General features: G+C 33.6%; 2 protein-coding genes and 1 pseudogene across 3 annotated transcripts; 2 read left to right on the forward strand and 1 right to left on the reverse strand.

Moving 5' to 3' along the window:
• Nucleotides 1–6,429: 6,429 nt before the first annotated feature.
• Nucleotides 6,430–10,708, forward strand: LOC110824022 (myrcene synthase, chloroplastic-like; annotated as a pseudogene). Its single transcript, XR_015816901.1, has 4 exons — nt 6,430–6,712; nt 8,938–9,209; nt 9,335–9,707; nt 10,460–10,708. The product of XR_015816901.1 is annotated as a myrcene synthase, chloroplastic-like (transcript).
• A 47-nt stretch (nt 10,709–10,755) lies between these two features.
• LOC110824021 ((-)-alpha-terpineol synthase-like) lies at nt 10,756–12,694 on the forward strand. Its single transcript, XM_088213005.1, has 3 exons — nt 10,756–10,911; nt 11,263–11,508; nt 11,708–12,694. Exons 1-3 carry the CDS (start codon nt 10,810–10,812, stop codon nt 12,002–12,004), a joined length of 645 nt encoding a protein of 214 aa, XP_088069131.1. The 5' UTR covers nt 10,756–10,809; the 3' UTR covers nt 12,005–12,694.
• A 411-nt stretch (nt 12,695–13,105) lies between these two features.
• On the reverse strand, nt 13,106–16,129 carry LOC110824090 (P-loop containing nucleoside triphosphate hydrolases superfamily protein). Its single transcript, XM_022054625.2, has 4 exons — nt 15,682–16,129; nt 15,318–15,458; nt 13,937–14,209; nt 13,106–13,710 (listed from the first exon to the last, which is right to left on the reverse strand). Exons 1-4 carry the CDS (start codon nt 16,033–16,035, stop codon nt 13,567–13,569), a joined length of 912 nt encoding a protein of 303 aa, XP_021910317.2. The 5' UTR covers nt 16,036–16,129; the 3' UTR covers nt 13,106–13,566.
• Between the last annotated feature and the right edge of the window lie 401 nt (nt 16,130–16,530).

Genomic DNA, 16,530 nt, shown 5'->3' on the forward strand with positions numbered 1-16,530 from the left:
AATAATTTTAAATTATTTTTATTACAATTATTAATTTTATTTTTATTTATTTTATTTTATTTTATTTTGTTTATTTTAATTTAATTTAATATAATAATAAAAATAATAATAATTGTAAAATTGGGTAAAAATATTATTTGGATTTAATTAAAATTGATTTTGGGAAAAAGGGGTGAAAATTAGGATTCTGGATGTATTTTTGAAAAGAAAATCGGAAACCGGGGGTCAAAACGCAATTTAGAAAAATTGTACCCCGTCAGCGCCACGTCAGCAGCCACGTCAGTGGCCCAGTCAGCAGTCCTGGCCAACCAGGACCTGCCGCGTGGCAAGACCACGTCGACCAGGGAACGGGCCACGTGGACGATCCGCGTGCGCGCGATCGGACGGCCCAGATGCGTCCCCGCGCGCACGGACAGCCCAGATCAAGTGTGCGCACGGACGGCCCAGATTTGATCAAAATGGACGGTTGTGATCAAAAGGCAAAAGGGTATAAATAAAACCCCCACACCTGACCACAAAAACCCTAGCCGCCTGCCCTCGCCGGAGAAGACGAACCAGACGCCGGAGGAGCCGGCTGCTGCCACCTGCCGCCGCACCGGGGAGTTTTTCGACCGCCGATCGAGGTAAATTTCATACCCTCGACTCGTTTTTCCACGCTGAGTTCCCCTGTGGCCAAATCGGAGCCAAAATCCTGGCCAAACGGCCGAAAAACACGGTCGAAACCCAGTGGCGCCGCCGTGCCCCTCGATTTTTACTTCCGATGAGGCCCTTCCCGGCCTCCGTTTGATGCAATTTTTATATCACCGTGATCACCATTCTTTTTTCTACAGGTTTATCGGAGCCGAATTACCAAAACACGAACCTCACCGGAGAGCCGCCGCACCCGAGAGCACCACCGCCGGTAAGCTTCGGTTTTTCGTAATTTTTTGGCTCCCCAAGGGTCCTAGGGTTTTTCTATCGCAGGGACCGATGCAAGTGTGGCCGAATTCGGCCGAAAACGGCCGAACACGGCCAACCCGAGGCGAATCGCCGCCGCTTGGTCAGAGCACGGCGGAGCCGCCGTGCCGAAATTGCGATATTGGCCGAAAGGGGCCTGGGTCTAATTTGGGATTTTTTGGGACACGTGCAGGTACCAGTAGTGCGTTTCAGTTCCCCGGGAAAAATTTAGGAAAAATTAGGGACAGCCTGTAGGCGCACTGTGGAGCCGTGTTCGAACTCCGAAACGAGTAAGGACCCCTCACCCTACTTCCTATCACGGTATTAAAGTTCAATAAATGATAAAATGGTATCTCATGAATCAACAGATGTGTGAAATTGTTTTAAGTCGCTAATGGAGCCCGAGTCTGGTGTGTTTGTTTGTTAGCTGTTGTTTGGCCTATTTTACGGTTTTAAATGTAGTATGAGGTCTTATGTTTTCATTTCATAGTTTCGTATGCACATATTACTGTTTTATTGATTATGGTTGAATGACTGAGAATCCGATGTTGTATGTTGTCTTGTTTGGCATAAATTACTGGTTTGCTTGTTTGTTTGCGAATTAATAATGCTGACTGAGGAAAAGGGGAATGAAAGGTTATGTGAATTGATAATTGTATAATGTGGTCAGCCTGACTAGATATCCTGGGAGATGGTGGATGGACCGGGTCCGTAGGGAACCCTACCAGGATCGTGGTCTCTCATACCGGACGGGGTATGGAGATCTTATGTGTTTTGGCGCCCATACCGGACGGAGTATGGGGACGGCCCGTTTCACCCTCATACCGGACGGGGTATTGAGGTTTATAGTTTTGGCGCCCATACCGGACGGGGTATGGGGACAGCCCTGGAATCTGATTACAAGTGTTAAGGGTTCACAGGTAGCGGGACCCCTATGGATCCCCATGGATACTAGTATGCTGGTAAATAGAGAAAAATATGTTGTGTAATGATTGAGATGCAAAAGGCGTGATAAGTATTATGTTATACAGTTTCTATGATTTCGTGATAATGATAATGTTATTGCTTTCGTATATTGTTTTATGAATTTTACCGAGATAAGTGGATAGTAAAGGTTTTTATGTTAATAAACGAGTTTGTTGTAAACTATGCTCCATTGGTCCTTTTGTGTTTTCTACCCACCTTTACCTCCGTGACGGTGAGATAGTGTGATGTCTTTACTGGGCTGGTGTAGCTCATTCCTTATTTAATCATTTCAGATCAGGAAGACATTGTTCCCGAGCCCGTTCCGCAGGAAGACGGCGAAGGGGACGCCTGAAGACTCCGTAGTCATATTTATAGCTTTTATTTTCGAGTTTCCCTTTTAGTTAGTTTGTTCTTTTATACTTTGAGCCCGTTTTTAGTTTTAGTGTAAGGGATGTTAAATTAAAATTTTTATTACGCTTCCGCATTTGACCTTTTTAATACACATATTTTATTTTAAATTTCCGGGGCTGTTACAAGAGTAATTATCAATCAATGTCATAAAGTACCTAACACCACTCTTGGAGGAAACTCTATATGGATCCCATAAGTCCAAATGAATATAATCCAACTTATCTCTGGTCTTGTGCACTGCCTTTTTGTTGAACTTCACTCTGGTTTGCTTGCTAAACACACCGTTTTCACAGAAACCCAAAGCTCATTTTCTATACCCATTCAACAAATTTTGCCTACTCAAAATAGATAACTCCTTGTCACTCATATAACCCAAACGTAGATGCCATAATTGATTTGGATTACTGCTCTCTGATGCTACAATAGCTTCTTCTGAAATTATATTTTCCTGAAGAACAAACAATCTAGATTCTAAACTTTTTTCATGAGTAACTTGGTGCCTTTATACGCTTTAAGAATACTATTCTCTACATGATATTTGTAATCCTGAATCACTAATGTAGAAAGAGACATCAGATTCCTCTTCATATGAGGAATATGCCAACACTCAATAGTCTTGATAATAACATCAAACATTCTTAATATAATATTATCAATCTCAACTACAGATAACGAACTATCATCTTCCATATAAACGGTATCACCCATCTGCCTGTAAGTAGTAAACCAGTGCCTATGTGGACACATGTAGAATGTAGCACCAGAATCAAGAATCTAGGAGTTCTTTCTATGATTCGAATTCACAGATAGAACTACCCCAACACTATTGTTATCACTATCATCAGAATTATCATCTTCCATATAAACGGTATCACTCATCTGCCTGTAAGTAGTAAACCAGTGCCTATGTGGACACATGTAGAATATAGCACCAGAATCAAGAATCTAGAAGTTCTTTCTATTATTCGAATTCATATATAGAACTACCCCAACACTGTTGTTATCACTATCATCAGAATTATCTCTGATGACTATATTAACATAACTCTCTTGCTCATTTCTTCTCTTTAGCATAAGACAATTTCTTCGAAAGTAACCCTTCTCCCCACACTTAAAATAATTTTCCTTTTTACCTCTAAATTTTGATTTGCCCTTTCTCTGTGTCATTCCCCTACTTATCAAACCTTCCCCTTTCTGTTCTATATTCAGTAAAGTTCTTTTGTAACTTTCAATTTTAGTGCATTATTAACATCATCTAGTGAAATACTAGTTTTTCTATACAATAGAGTATCAATAAAAGTCTCATAAGAAGATGGTAATGAACACATAATAATCAATGTCTGATCTTCATTTTCAATCTTAATATCTATGTTATTCAAGTTCATAATTAAAGAGTTAAACTCATCGAGGTATTGTTTAATGGGCGTATCTTCACTCATTCTAAAATTATACATCATTTTCTTTAGATAAAGGCAGTTCGTCAGTGATTTTACATAATAGAAATCTTTTAATTTCTTCTACGTAGCTAAAGTTAAAATTTCTTCAGCAATCTCTCATAGAACATTATCATTAACGCTCATAAAAATCGCACATAAGGGTATATCCTGCATACTTGCCTTTTTCGACTCTCTCATACCCTAAGAATATATTTCTTTAATTGCCCCACATAAACCTTGTAGTACTAGGGATGATCTCATTCTAATCTTCTATAGGCTGAAACTTGTACCACCATCAAATTTTTCTATCTTATACTTTGTGGATATCATCTTGAATCCCTAAACTTTGCACTAAAAAACTAAATAGAGAGAAAAAACATTGTCAGAAAGCAAAAAATACTCGCAGGGAGTCACCACTACACATAAAACCATCGAACACAACCATAGAAACACAACACGTGCCTTCATGTGCCTCCACACTCCTCCACGTGCCGCCACGTGTTCCTCTACGCGCTGTCATATGCACGACTGCCGGAGATGTCACACGTGGCCATCGCCCGCCTTTTGCCGCTGCTAGGAAACACCAAAAAACACAAAAAAGTGCAGCTCGACGAATTCGGTACGGATCTGGTGAAAACATGTTGAAAAACTATTAGGAACGCCGCAAAACGGGCCTGGAGCGAACCAAGTGCCGCTGCGCTGGTTCTCCTTCTCCGGCAAGCGTTCTCCTTCTTCGGCCATGGTTTCGCACATAGACGACTTCTTCTAGCTTCTCTTTGTCCGTCCGTCATGCACAGCTGCAGCTTCGGTCAGATCGCGAGCCTCTTCTCTTGTTTCTGCCCAAAACCAAAACTGTGTGCAGCTCCTTCTTCCTCCTTGCAAATTCGGTGAGCTTCTAGATACCCCTATCAGCTGCTGTCGCCTGCGAACCTTCTAGTTCTAAGTCGCACGCAAGATCGATTCTTCTTCTTTGAAAAATTACCACTCATTTCGCAGATTTAAGCTGATCCACTACCCACGGTGGCTGCCGCCTCTGTTTCCTCTGTCTGATCTTATCTGTAAATCTATACACACTCTCTCTCTCTAATCCAACTCAAGCCGAGCTACGATATCACTTGTTGAGAAAAATTAATCCATAAAACATGCACAATCATACCAAAGTAAAAGCATAAAGAAAAGAACACAAGTATTTTACGTAGTTCGGCAGTGTGCCTACATCCACGGACAAGACTAGCAAGAAAGAATTTTACTACGTAATCTGAGAGTACATCACCAACAGATTAGCAAATCTATTTATAGAGAAACTAATAGAGTTTTTCACAAATAAAATTTTTATAGGATATACATCAAATATTTTTCAGAATAAATACGAAAAAAATTCAAATAAATTATTCTCAAAATATAAATAGATATCGCCAAAATTCAAGATACATCAACAAAAATATTTAAAATTTTTTCAGCAATCGAAAAGTCAATAATATAATCTTGGTGGAAAAAGACATCTGATACGAATTATTAAGTCGTAGCTTTGTTTTTTATTGACTCAGAATTACAAATAGACATAACATGCATTTCACATGAAAATCGTACGAAAAATCTCTAAATATTTTTTAAAAAATGTATAAAAATTTATTAATTAAAGATTTAATGCGCTCAAGTTAAAATTTATTAGGTGTTAGCATATTTAACTTGTTAAATTTCAGGTACGTATAAAATTTTGCTCTTATAAACTTTTTAATGAATGTTCAAATTCATATTTTTATTTATGAAATTTGTCAATTAAAGCGCCTAATAAAATTTATATCATTTTATTGTTAATTTTCTTCATTGGGTAGATTCTTGTCAAAGATTCTGTTAGTCTACATACAAGTTCAACATCCCAACGAAAAAAATGATATGATTATTGAATTAGTCTTTATATTAAAATTTGTCCATCCATACTAATCTCTATTTATTAGATTAATATTTACACTGTTAGTGGATTTGATACAACACGTTGGACGCATGACTTCTTAATTGAGTAAATTTTTATATAAAATGTTATATTATATCTAATGTATAAATATTATTTTTATTTAATATAAAAGATGAAATATTAAAATTAAGAAAAAATAATTTCTTTCAACTATTATTGAGAGGAGAAAGAATTTTTTTTTTAAAAAAAAAAATTTCATCGAAATAATTAAAAATTAATTATTTACACGATTGATTGATAAATAGTACGTATCATTTATGATGAAAATTTATTCAACTGTAAATGATCACATGTCCAACTTAATTAATAATACATAAACTAAAAAAATATTTTTTTTGAAATTAATACACATTTTTTTAAAAAAATATTAGAATCAAAAGAATAAAAAATTAGTACATTAATTAATTAAACATATATGATTAATACTTGCACTAAGTTAATAGTTAGTCCGCTAAAAATTACAAGAGAACGTACAAAAAAATGCAGTATATATATATATATATATATTCATTTGGACCTACCTTTTTGACTTTATGTACGCATGAAAAACACATGCCTGCCATCAATAGTAGAATATTTTTTTCACTCATTAGACAGAGAAATAAATAATAATAATTACAGAAAATTAAGAAATCAGATCGTGTCATAAATATATATATATATATATATATATATATACGTATAAAGGCATTTGGCAGTATTCATAATAAGATCGATATCAGGGTGTATAAATTTCTGTTGTATGGCTATTCAGAGCTTAATTCAAGGATTAATCCCTTCAAGCTTCTTCTTCATGAATAGCAGACCAGAAAATTGTAATCTCATCAAAAATGGTGTCTGTGTTGATCCTTTTAGGGTTCGGTGCAAGCTTGCAGCTGGTGGAAGTGAAATCCCGGTGCATAAACAATCCATTCCAAGGAGGTCAGCAAATTATGAACCTCCTCTTTGGAGCTATGATTATATTCAATCTCTGACAAATGATTATCTGGTACGTACGTTTCCTTCTTACCCTGCTTAATTACTAGTGTGCATCTTCATCTGTGTATGTTCGTATATATGCATAAGATATTCCGATTCAACACAAAGTTGCAGACTAAATTCCATTAACTTTTGCTAGCTAGTAATATATATGGTCTTTATTTTCTGGATAAATACACAATTTAGTTCCCAACTGACTTAATATTAATTTTAGCTATAAATCTTTTTTAACTTCCAAACCTTTTAAAGCGTCTGGCTAATTATTAACATGTTCTGATAAAATCATTATTTATGTTCTGGTTTATGTTAGAGGTTAACACAGCTAAAATTTTGTCAATAACAACTTAGACCTGTTTTAATTTATTCATTCCCCAACATTCTGTTTTGATAAATTTTAGTGATAGTTAATTAATGTATGGTAATTGAAGTAATTGAATGGCAAAAATTTTTTATATTTGGATGACTATATATTAATGTATGTTAATGACATATTTTTATTTAGATGATATGATGATATACTTGTATTTTTAGTCAAATTACTAATTTATTCATATTTATTATATATAATAATAAGTAGTATATAAAAAGTATATAATAAAAAAAATTAAATTGTTTACCGATATAATTATATTTGTATTTAAATAAATAATTATTATAAATTAAATTTTTATATTTAATAAAATAAATAAGAAATTGTGATGATAAAAATAGAAATAAGTATATTATATTGAGGTATAAAGAGAAAAAAAAAAGTAATATGTCAGTTACATACTACTTATTCAGTTGTTTTAGAATTCATTCTAAATTTACCAGTCAAATACCGTTTATTACTATTGTAAGTTGAAACAAACATGATTTTCTTACACTCGTAAAATAGTATACATTAAAATTTTATTATTTACTACGATCCAGACAATGTGTAAGAGAATGAGAGAAAGGAAAAGGAGAAGGTTGCGGACTCTCTCTTCATCTTCTTTATCTTCCTCTTGTTCTTACCGCCTGGCTTTGTTTTCCCTCTTTGATGGTTCTCGTCAATATCCTTCACAGGGAAATCATCTCAAGTCTGTGCTAGCTTCTCCTCTTTGTTGTATTTTGAAAAAGGAAATGATCTTCATTTCAAATTTTTTTTTAGCAAACAGAAAAAAGAAGTAGATTGATTTAGTTTCTGGGGCGTTAAATTCAAAAAATATAGACATGAAACTTGTACACTTAGTTTTCTCTCCGTATTCTTAGCACTCATCGGGTTTGGTGTTGAAATCTGATAAACGAGTGGGGGAGGTGAGGAAGTAGTGGGGCTTTGGAGTTTTTTAGAAAGCAATCATCATGTCTTCGGATAACCCAATTGAATCGATCTTCAATTCGATTCAAGTAGTTATGGAAGCTCTTTCTCCACTGGAATACGAGTTCAAAAAAACGACTGAAGGTTTGAAAAAAATGGGGAGTCAAAAGAAGCATGGGACATAGCCGGTGTTGTTGGCTTCATCGAAGACAAAAGAAGATGAACACAGATGAAGATGAAGAAGCAGAGAGAGAGAGAGATAGACGTTGGGATGAATTATCCTTTCCAAAACATGGTCTAAGAACAATTTGTTCTTTTAATCAAATTTTAAACAGTGTTAGTATTTAAAATAAAATTGAACATTATGGAATAAATTTTAAACAATAAAATATTTAAAACTAAAATATAAAATTTAATAGAGCCTAAATTAGGTATTTTGTTCTTATTTTAATTCTACAAACAAACACAAGCATGCACACTAAATTAAAAGTATGGATAAGTTCAGATCCACCAAATTATGTGAAATAATTTTTCAATAAGAATGAGAGAATCAAGATTTGGGTACTAAATCACTAACTCTAATATCATCTAAAAAAATAGTCTAAATTAATTATCCTTTAAAATTTAAGTTGATAAGAAAAACTTCAATCAATTATTTATATTTTAACATAATTAATGTCATGTAAATTATTTTGGACCATTTTATGTTTATTTGGATGGTGCAGAAAGACATCTTCTTCATTAATAAATTATTTGAGTTTGCAAAAAAAAAAAAAAAAAAAAAAAAGGAAGTTAAAATTGATCAATACATATTTAATGAAAGTAATATGGATACATATTATGATAAAATATGTAATTTATTAGAATATTTTTAATTATTATAATTAGGTTAGTTCTAATTTATAAGTTTACAAGCAAGACAAACTTATTAAACCTTGTTTTTTGTTTCTGTATAGGAAGAATCTTATAGTATACAGGAAAGGAAGCTGAAGGCACAAGTAAGCACCATGCTTGAATTTCTGGGGGATCCACTCTATAGCCTAGATTTAATTGATACTCTCGAGAGACTCGGATTATCTTATCACTTTGAGAATGATATAGACAAAATCTTGAAATGCTTAAATGAAAAAAATAAAAAAAATTAATAATTTATGGAAAAAATGTAATTTACATGCCACAGCACTTGAATTCAGACTCCTACGACAACATGGTTACCACCTATCTCAAGGTAATTAAACATGACCATGTCACCACTTTTTTTTTTTCAGTTAAATAATATATAAATTGATGCTTAAAGTTGCTTAAGTTAGCATGTAGAAATTCATAAAATAAATATTCAATCGTATAATGCAGAGATTTTTAATATTTTCATGGATGGGAAAGGGAGCTTCAAGGCATGCCTCAATGAAGATATAAAGGGAATTTTGAGTTTGTACGAAGCTTCGTACCTTTTGGTAGAAGGTGAAACAATTCTAGAAGAAGCTAGAAAGTTTGCAACAAAACATCTTGAGGAATACATCAAGCAAAACAATAATGATCTTTCAATGCTTGTCAGCCATGCTTTAGAGCTCCCCTTACACTGGAGAGTTCCAAGAGTGGAGGCCAGATGGTTCATTGAGTACTATGAAAGAAAACAAGATATAAACCCTGTCTTGCTTAAGCTTGCAAAGTTGGATTTTAACATAGTGCAGGCCATTTACAAAGAAGATCTGAAACGAGAGTCAAGGTAACTTAAAAGCATGCAAATATTTTGTTAGTTTATCTCTTGATTGGAAATACTTAGTCAATTCTAACATCAAACTTAGGCATATCTAATAGTCTTATAGGTCATAAAAAATGCATAAACACAATTTGAATATTAGATTTTTTGAGTTAAATATCACCAATGTTATAGTGTTAGATAAATAATAGATTAATTCATATTTTATTAAGTTAATTTTTATTATAATAAATTTTTAGTTGTCTAAAGCTCAACTTATGGTTGTCGCTGTCTTATTTTAACTAATTAACTTTCAATACAAGATATATTAAGTTTTGTACTTGAGACAGTTTTAATTTAACAAGTTTGTGCATAGGATCATTGTGTAAAAACTTGATTACTATTAAGAATCAATCAATGAAATTGCTTAATATTCTTCAAAAACTTAAAATATTCTCTCTCTTTTTTTCACTCTTTAGTGTTAATGTTTGGTATATTTTGTAGCTAATAAGTTTAATTTAGTGAAATTTTAAACTTTGAAAGCTTTAATAAACTGGATTGATTATTTTTATGCTTCCGTGATACCTATGTCACTTTATTGAATTAATATTAACATATTACTAGACCGAATTAGTTGTGTTTACACTTTCATCTTACTTAGACAACTTTGTTGGATTAATATAAAATATTATGTACTTAGAATATTGTGCGGAAAAATCTTGATCATTTGCCATAATTTTCTTAAACTAATATGCAACTTTCTAATTTTACAAAATAAGATGGTGGAAGAATATCGGCTTCGAGGACAAACTGGCCTTCTCGAGGAGCAGGCTGATGGAGAACTTTTTATGGAGTATCGGCCTTATATTTAAGCCTTAACTTGGATATTACAGACAAATTGTAACAAAAGTAAATTCTCTTGTGACTACTATTGATGATATTTATGATGTATATGGTACTTTTGATGAACTGGAGCTATTTACAGATATTCTTAAGAGATTAGTAATACACACACTCTTCTAAATTAATTGCAGTTGTAGCATAAGATGATAAATATTTACTAACTTTTTATTACAAATATTAAAATTACAGATGGGACATTGATGCACTTGACCAGCTCCCGAAGTACATGCAAATATATTTTCTCGGCCTCTATAACTCTATAAACGAAATGTCCTTTCATATTCTTAAAGAATATGGAATTAATGTCATTCCTCATCTAAGAGAAGCAGTAAGTATCCAATTCACTTTCACTAATGAAATAACTTTTTTAGCATAGATACATATATTTTATTAATTAGATCCATTTGCATAACACAATAAATGATACGACTTTTTTTAACAATAATACATATAATATATACATTAAGACTCGGATCCACACTCTTATAAAAAGGGTTTGGAAGTACCAACTGGATATCTACCCAAGAATGATTGGTAATTTAATAAAACAATTTATTTGTTCTTAGATTTATAAATTAATTTTGTATATAAAAGCCTTAGTTTATAGAAAAAAAAAAGAAATACGAATCAAATTTACTGCAACTCAAGGACCTAATCAACTGTTCTTTTTCTTTTTCAGTGGGCAGAATTATGCGAAGCATATTTATTGGAGGCCAAGTGGTATTATAGTAAATACAGCCCAAGCCTAGAAGACTACATGGAAAATGCATGGATTTCAGTAGGAGGAGCAATTGTACTGAAGCATGTTTACATTCTCACAAACGCTATAAACAATAAACCATTAGATTGCTTGAATGAATATCATGATCTTATTCGTTGGTCCTCAACAATTGTGCGTCTCGTAGACGATCTTGCGACATCTTCCGTATGTATCTAATTTGATAAAACTTCAAACATATTTTTCAATTTAATTGAGATTCATTTGATATTGAATTCGTTATTATGAATTTTGCCTAGTCTATTTTCATCTTTTTCATAATATTTCAATTTTGTTCCAAAATATACTACTGATAACATGTTTTTATACGCATTATAATGCTTTGTTGCTCGTTGTGTTTATTTAGGAAGAGCTTAAAGGAGATGTTTCAAAGGCAGTCCAATGTTACATGCAAGAAACTGGAGCATCAGAGGAAGATGCTCGTCAACATATCCGATATCTGCTTGAGGAAATGTGGAAAAAGATAAATACACATATAATCACATATTCTCTCTCACACTCTGAAATGTATAGCGTTGCTGCAATGGATCTTGCAAGGATAGCCCTGTGCATATATAGGCTCGGAGATTCTAATGGAGATGGATATGGTGTTCAACATTATGTATCATCACTACTTGTTCATCCCATTTACCATATGCAGTGAAGGGTATATAGAAGATGGAAAGTATGGATATAATATGATGATTATATTACATATAATCATCACTACGAAACCCCATAACTTACGTGTATGCATACAGGTTTCTTCATATATATATATATATATATAGCTCCAGCGGAAGCATTAATCGAAGGGCTTTTGTATATATAGATATGTATCTGTACTATGCAGCTTATATATACATATATAAATATATAAGGAAGCTGTATTAAATATATATATATATATAAAGAAGCAGCTTTTATATATATATATATATAAGGAGGTTTTATTATATATGTATATTTGTGTGTTTGTATATATATATTATTGGGTTAAACTCACCCTATTCCGATATCACTTAAATAAAAATCTGATCCGAATCAATTTCGGTTAAAATCCAAGATGAATATGAACAAATTGGCTAAAGTTGAACGAACTTTTTGCCTTCCCTAGTCATGAATCCAACTTTCGAGTGAAATTGAATGAATTGGTTGTCGGTGAGAAAACAGAAGATGGGAAAGTAGGGAAGAAAAAAGAGAAGATTTCTAAGTGGAGTGAAGCGGTGCCGGCAGAGAGCAGGAAAACAGAGTTCCGCAGGGGTTTGTTCTTCAGGGCCTCAGTAGATTGATCTCACTCTATTTTTATTGATTTCACTAGGAGGAGCATGTCTAAATGTTATAAAAAGGTAGAGGTGGGTTTCAACACTATAAAATCTCTGTTTATATTTATATAACATAATTCAAATTTATTTATATTATTTTGTTCAATTTTAGATTTTAATTATTCAATAATTAGAACATCAAAAACATTTTATTTATTTGATTTGATTTAGAGTACAATCAATTCAATGTCATAGGTATGAAATTAGAGTATAAGAGAAGATGCTCGTAAATAGAGTCTCCCTCTAATTGGAAAACGAAAATATCTAATGAGGTTCCAAAGAATCTAGCAAGATGGTCCTGTGCATGTATCCATTTGGAGACTCTTATGGCCTTAAAGATTGTGTTACCAATACTCATCCATCTTATTTCTTCACATCTATATACATAAATAAGTGCACAGACATACACATTCACTTGTGATATATGTATTTGATACATATTTCATCTTCAAATCCTGGAATAATCAATTCAATCTGAATCATCACAATTCCCAACTCATCTTCTTGCTATCAGAAAACAAAGCTTCATTATTTCCTGGTCCTTTAGTGTATTGACCAGGAAAAGCTTGATCTTAACAAGTCTGATTTCTCAGCATTGGTCAGTTCCCATCAAAATCTAACCAAATTATACAATAAAATCATATAGAATGACCCTTGGTCTCTGTTCTCGACATGAGCCATTTATCAATCAAACATCACTATGTATAACAAAACGTTTCCTCGGCCCTTGTCCTATCCTTTTTCATTTTCAACTCATATTCGGAATCCAAATACGGGTATGTTTCTCCTTAATGCATGTAGTAAGTCTTTCTACTCTTTTTATTCTAAAATAAATATGCATGTGCAAGTCACGCACACAAAGAATGACCTAATTAATCGATAAGTCACAGTAACTTGTAACTTAGGCTGCTGCAGACTTTTTATCGTCATGATCATCTAGATTTAGGGCTTGAAGCAGCTTCGGCCAGGATTCTGGTATTCCTCCAGGAAGATCAAATTCTAACAACTTCCCACGACTCCGATAGAACTCTTCAACAGGTTGAGTCTGCAGGAAAAGAAATGCACATGTCAGTAATCCAAGCATAAATGAGTATACCAAGCTCAGATTCACTTCTCCACATACAGATGCACATGTGTCATGTTATATAAAGTGCATACTATAGAGATGGCCAATCATCTAGGCATCTTTTGAGTTGTGATAGATTATATGTAAAATCAGATTCTTGAATCACAAGATTTTGGAAAATAAATGATAGATACTGGAAATCTACCATCTCATTGTAAATACGGAGTCGACCCTTAACAACTTCTTCAGTATCATCAGCCCGAGTAATAAGCTTTGACGAACATTGTGGAGGAGGAAGAAGTGGAGGCATATACATTCCAGACATTCCATGTTCATCCTTTAAGTCAATACAGGCCACGTTGTAATTTCCTCCGCATTCACTACAAATCCTCCTTCCCAGACATTTTGCAAGCAAAGCATCTTCCCTAAGCTTCAGATTAATCACTAAGTCAATGTCCGTCACACCCTCCAATATTTCCTGCAACATAATGAAACACACGAAAGCATGCACAAAAATCAATTAATCAATTTTTTTAAAATTAATTTACTATTCCTCAGACAGTGAGGGTATCAGATAAGAAGAGAAAATGGGACCTGAAAAATATAGTTCCATTTTCAACACACCCCAGTTAGAAATAATTGACATCATCATCAAAGAAAGCAACTCCTGCAACTAGCCAATTTAATGACCTCATTAAACCAATCTCCAAAAATGAAGAGAGATATTAAATGCTAATCTACGGCAATCTAGGTGATTCTAGTTGGGCAAAAGGTTTTCCTTCTTCTATTCCTATTCTCTGAAAAAAAAAATTATTTTTTGTTTTCTTTAAATAAACAATAGGAAACGCGCCTAATTTTGAAATTGAGTTTTCCTATTTTCTAACAACTCAACATGTATCTTCAACAATTTTTTATTCTTATAGAAAATCTTCTGAAAAGTGATCTCTATTTTCCACAGCTAAACACATCCTAAAATTCCAGAAGTAACCACCTATTCAAAGGATTAAGGGATATTATGGAGACCTATAGTTAGAAAATCATGGTTCCAGAACCGTTGTGTTTGGTTTAAGGGTAATCTTCCCTGCACAATGCAAAGGATTAAGGGATTTATTGATGTTTGGACTACTATGTTTTCATAACTGTGCCATTCTATTTCAGCAGCTCCTAATGAATTTAGCAAAAGAAGAAATCCATTCTCTTATTTCTGTAATTGACCATATAAACAGTACCAAATCAATACAGTTTGCTCCTGAAAAAGATCCCCAAATTATAGGCTAAAACCATATCATAATCAGTAGGAAATTTATGACTGTTTATAGCTCCCAAATCATAACTTATCAGTTTAATTATGCACTTTTGCCAATAATATCCAGGAAAAGCTGCTAAACTCTCATAAGCTTCTAACTTCAATCTATCTGCTTATCCAAGTTTTCAAAACGAACATTGCCGCCATTGCAAGAGCCATTGAACTACTCATTAACTAAGACTTCCCTTTCAAAATTGCAGGACTGAAGATTCATAGTATACATAACATACAATATTACACAGTGCTAAATTCGTACTTTCAAGTCACAGGGAGTACTCACCGCCTGCCTTATTGTTCGAGGGAAACCATCAAGAATAAAACCAGACTCCCCCTTAGCTGCTCCAGCTTCAAGATGCTTAGACAACAAGCTTATTATAATCTCATCGGATACCAATTTTCCATGGTTAACAATCTCCTTAAGCTGCAAAAAAGAACATGAAGCCACAAAAAACAACAAAACAAACAAAGACAGCGCCCATTAGTCCGGACTCTGCACATACAACATATTTTCACCAGTGCAAATCCATAAAGAAAAATCAATGAAGAAATAATGGGAATTTGAAGTAAACAAAAGCCCAGAAGTCAAATCACGGAAAAATTCAAAGGAAACGACCTGATTCGTGAAAAAGAAGAAAAACCCTAACCTTAGAGGCAAGGGGACCGGAGGAGGAGATCTCGTCGCGGACGAGATCGCCGGTGGCGATGTGAGGGACGCCGAGAAAATTAGAGAGCCGAGAGGCATAAGTTCCTTTACCAACACCAGGGCAACCGAGAAAAACCCACTGAACGTTTCTGGTACTCGGGTCCCGTTTCAGGAGCGGCGACTTCGTCATCAACAAAGAAGCCGCCTTGAGGTCAATTTCGGAACTCAAAGTCGAAGAAGAACATATAGTCCTTACCAAAGAACCCAAAAATGTCGTCGTATCTGTTGTCGTCCTTGATAGGAATGGCGTTAATGCCGTGGCTCTCGCTCTCAGAAGCTGGTTGAGAACTGCCATGGGAGATTGGAAAGAGAAAGCGGAAGCTTTTTCCTTTAGGTTTGTATGGCGAAAGAAGTGTGCGCAATGTGCTGTGTGCAAGTATTGTTTTGAATTTTAATAAAAAAAAAAAAAAAAAAAAAAAAATCACATGTCGGAAAAGAATGGAAGTAAAACAGAGCGCTCCTTGGGTGTACTTTTATTTTGGTTTTGTTTGATAAAATTACCAGGCTGTGATTTGGGGTAAGAAGAAGGTGACAAGTGTCAATTTTTAGCTCTATTTTAGTCTGTAATTATTATTTTTCAAGGAATAATTTAAGTGGATAATTCATTACCATTTCAATAATTTTCTTTAAAAAATTATATTTTAATTTCAATTAGATGTAAATTTAAATAGCACAAATATAGTTTAAAAATATATAACCACTAATCTTACAAAATATACAAAGAATGTGATAAAAAGTTTTTAAATTTTTGTAGATTAAAGAATAAATCATTTATTTTTTGAACCTGGTA

Source organism: Carica papaya, chromosome 2 (assembly GCF_054855325.1).
Source record: "Carica papaya isolate Zhongbai chromosome 2, ASM5485532v1, whole genome shotgun sequence".
In the NCBI taxonomy this organism is placed as follows: domain Eukaryota; kingdom Viridiplantae; phylum Streptophyta; class Magnoliopsida; order Brassicales; family Caricaceae; genus Carica; species Carica papaya.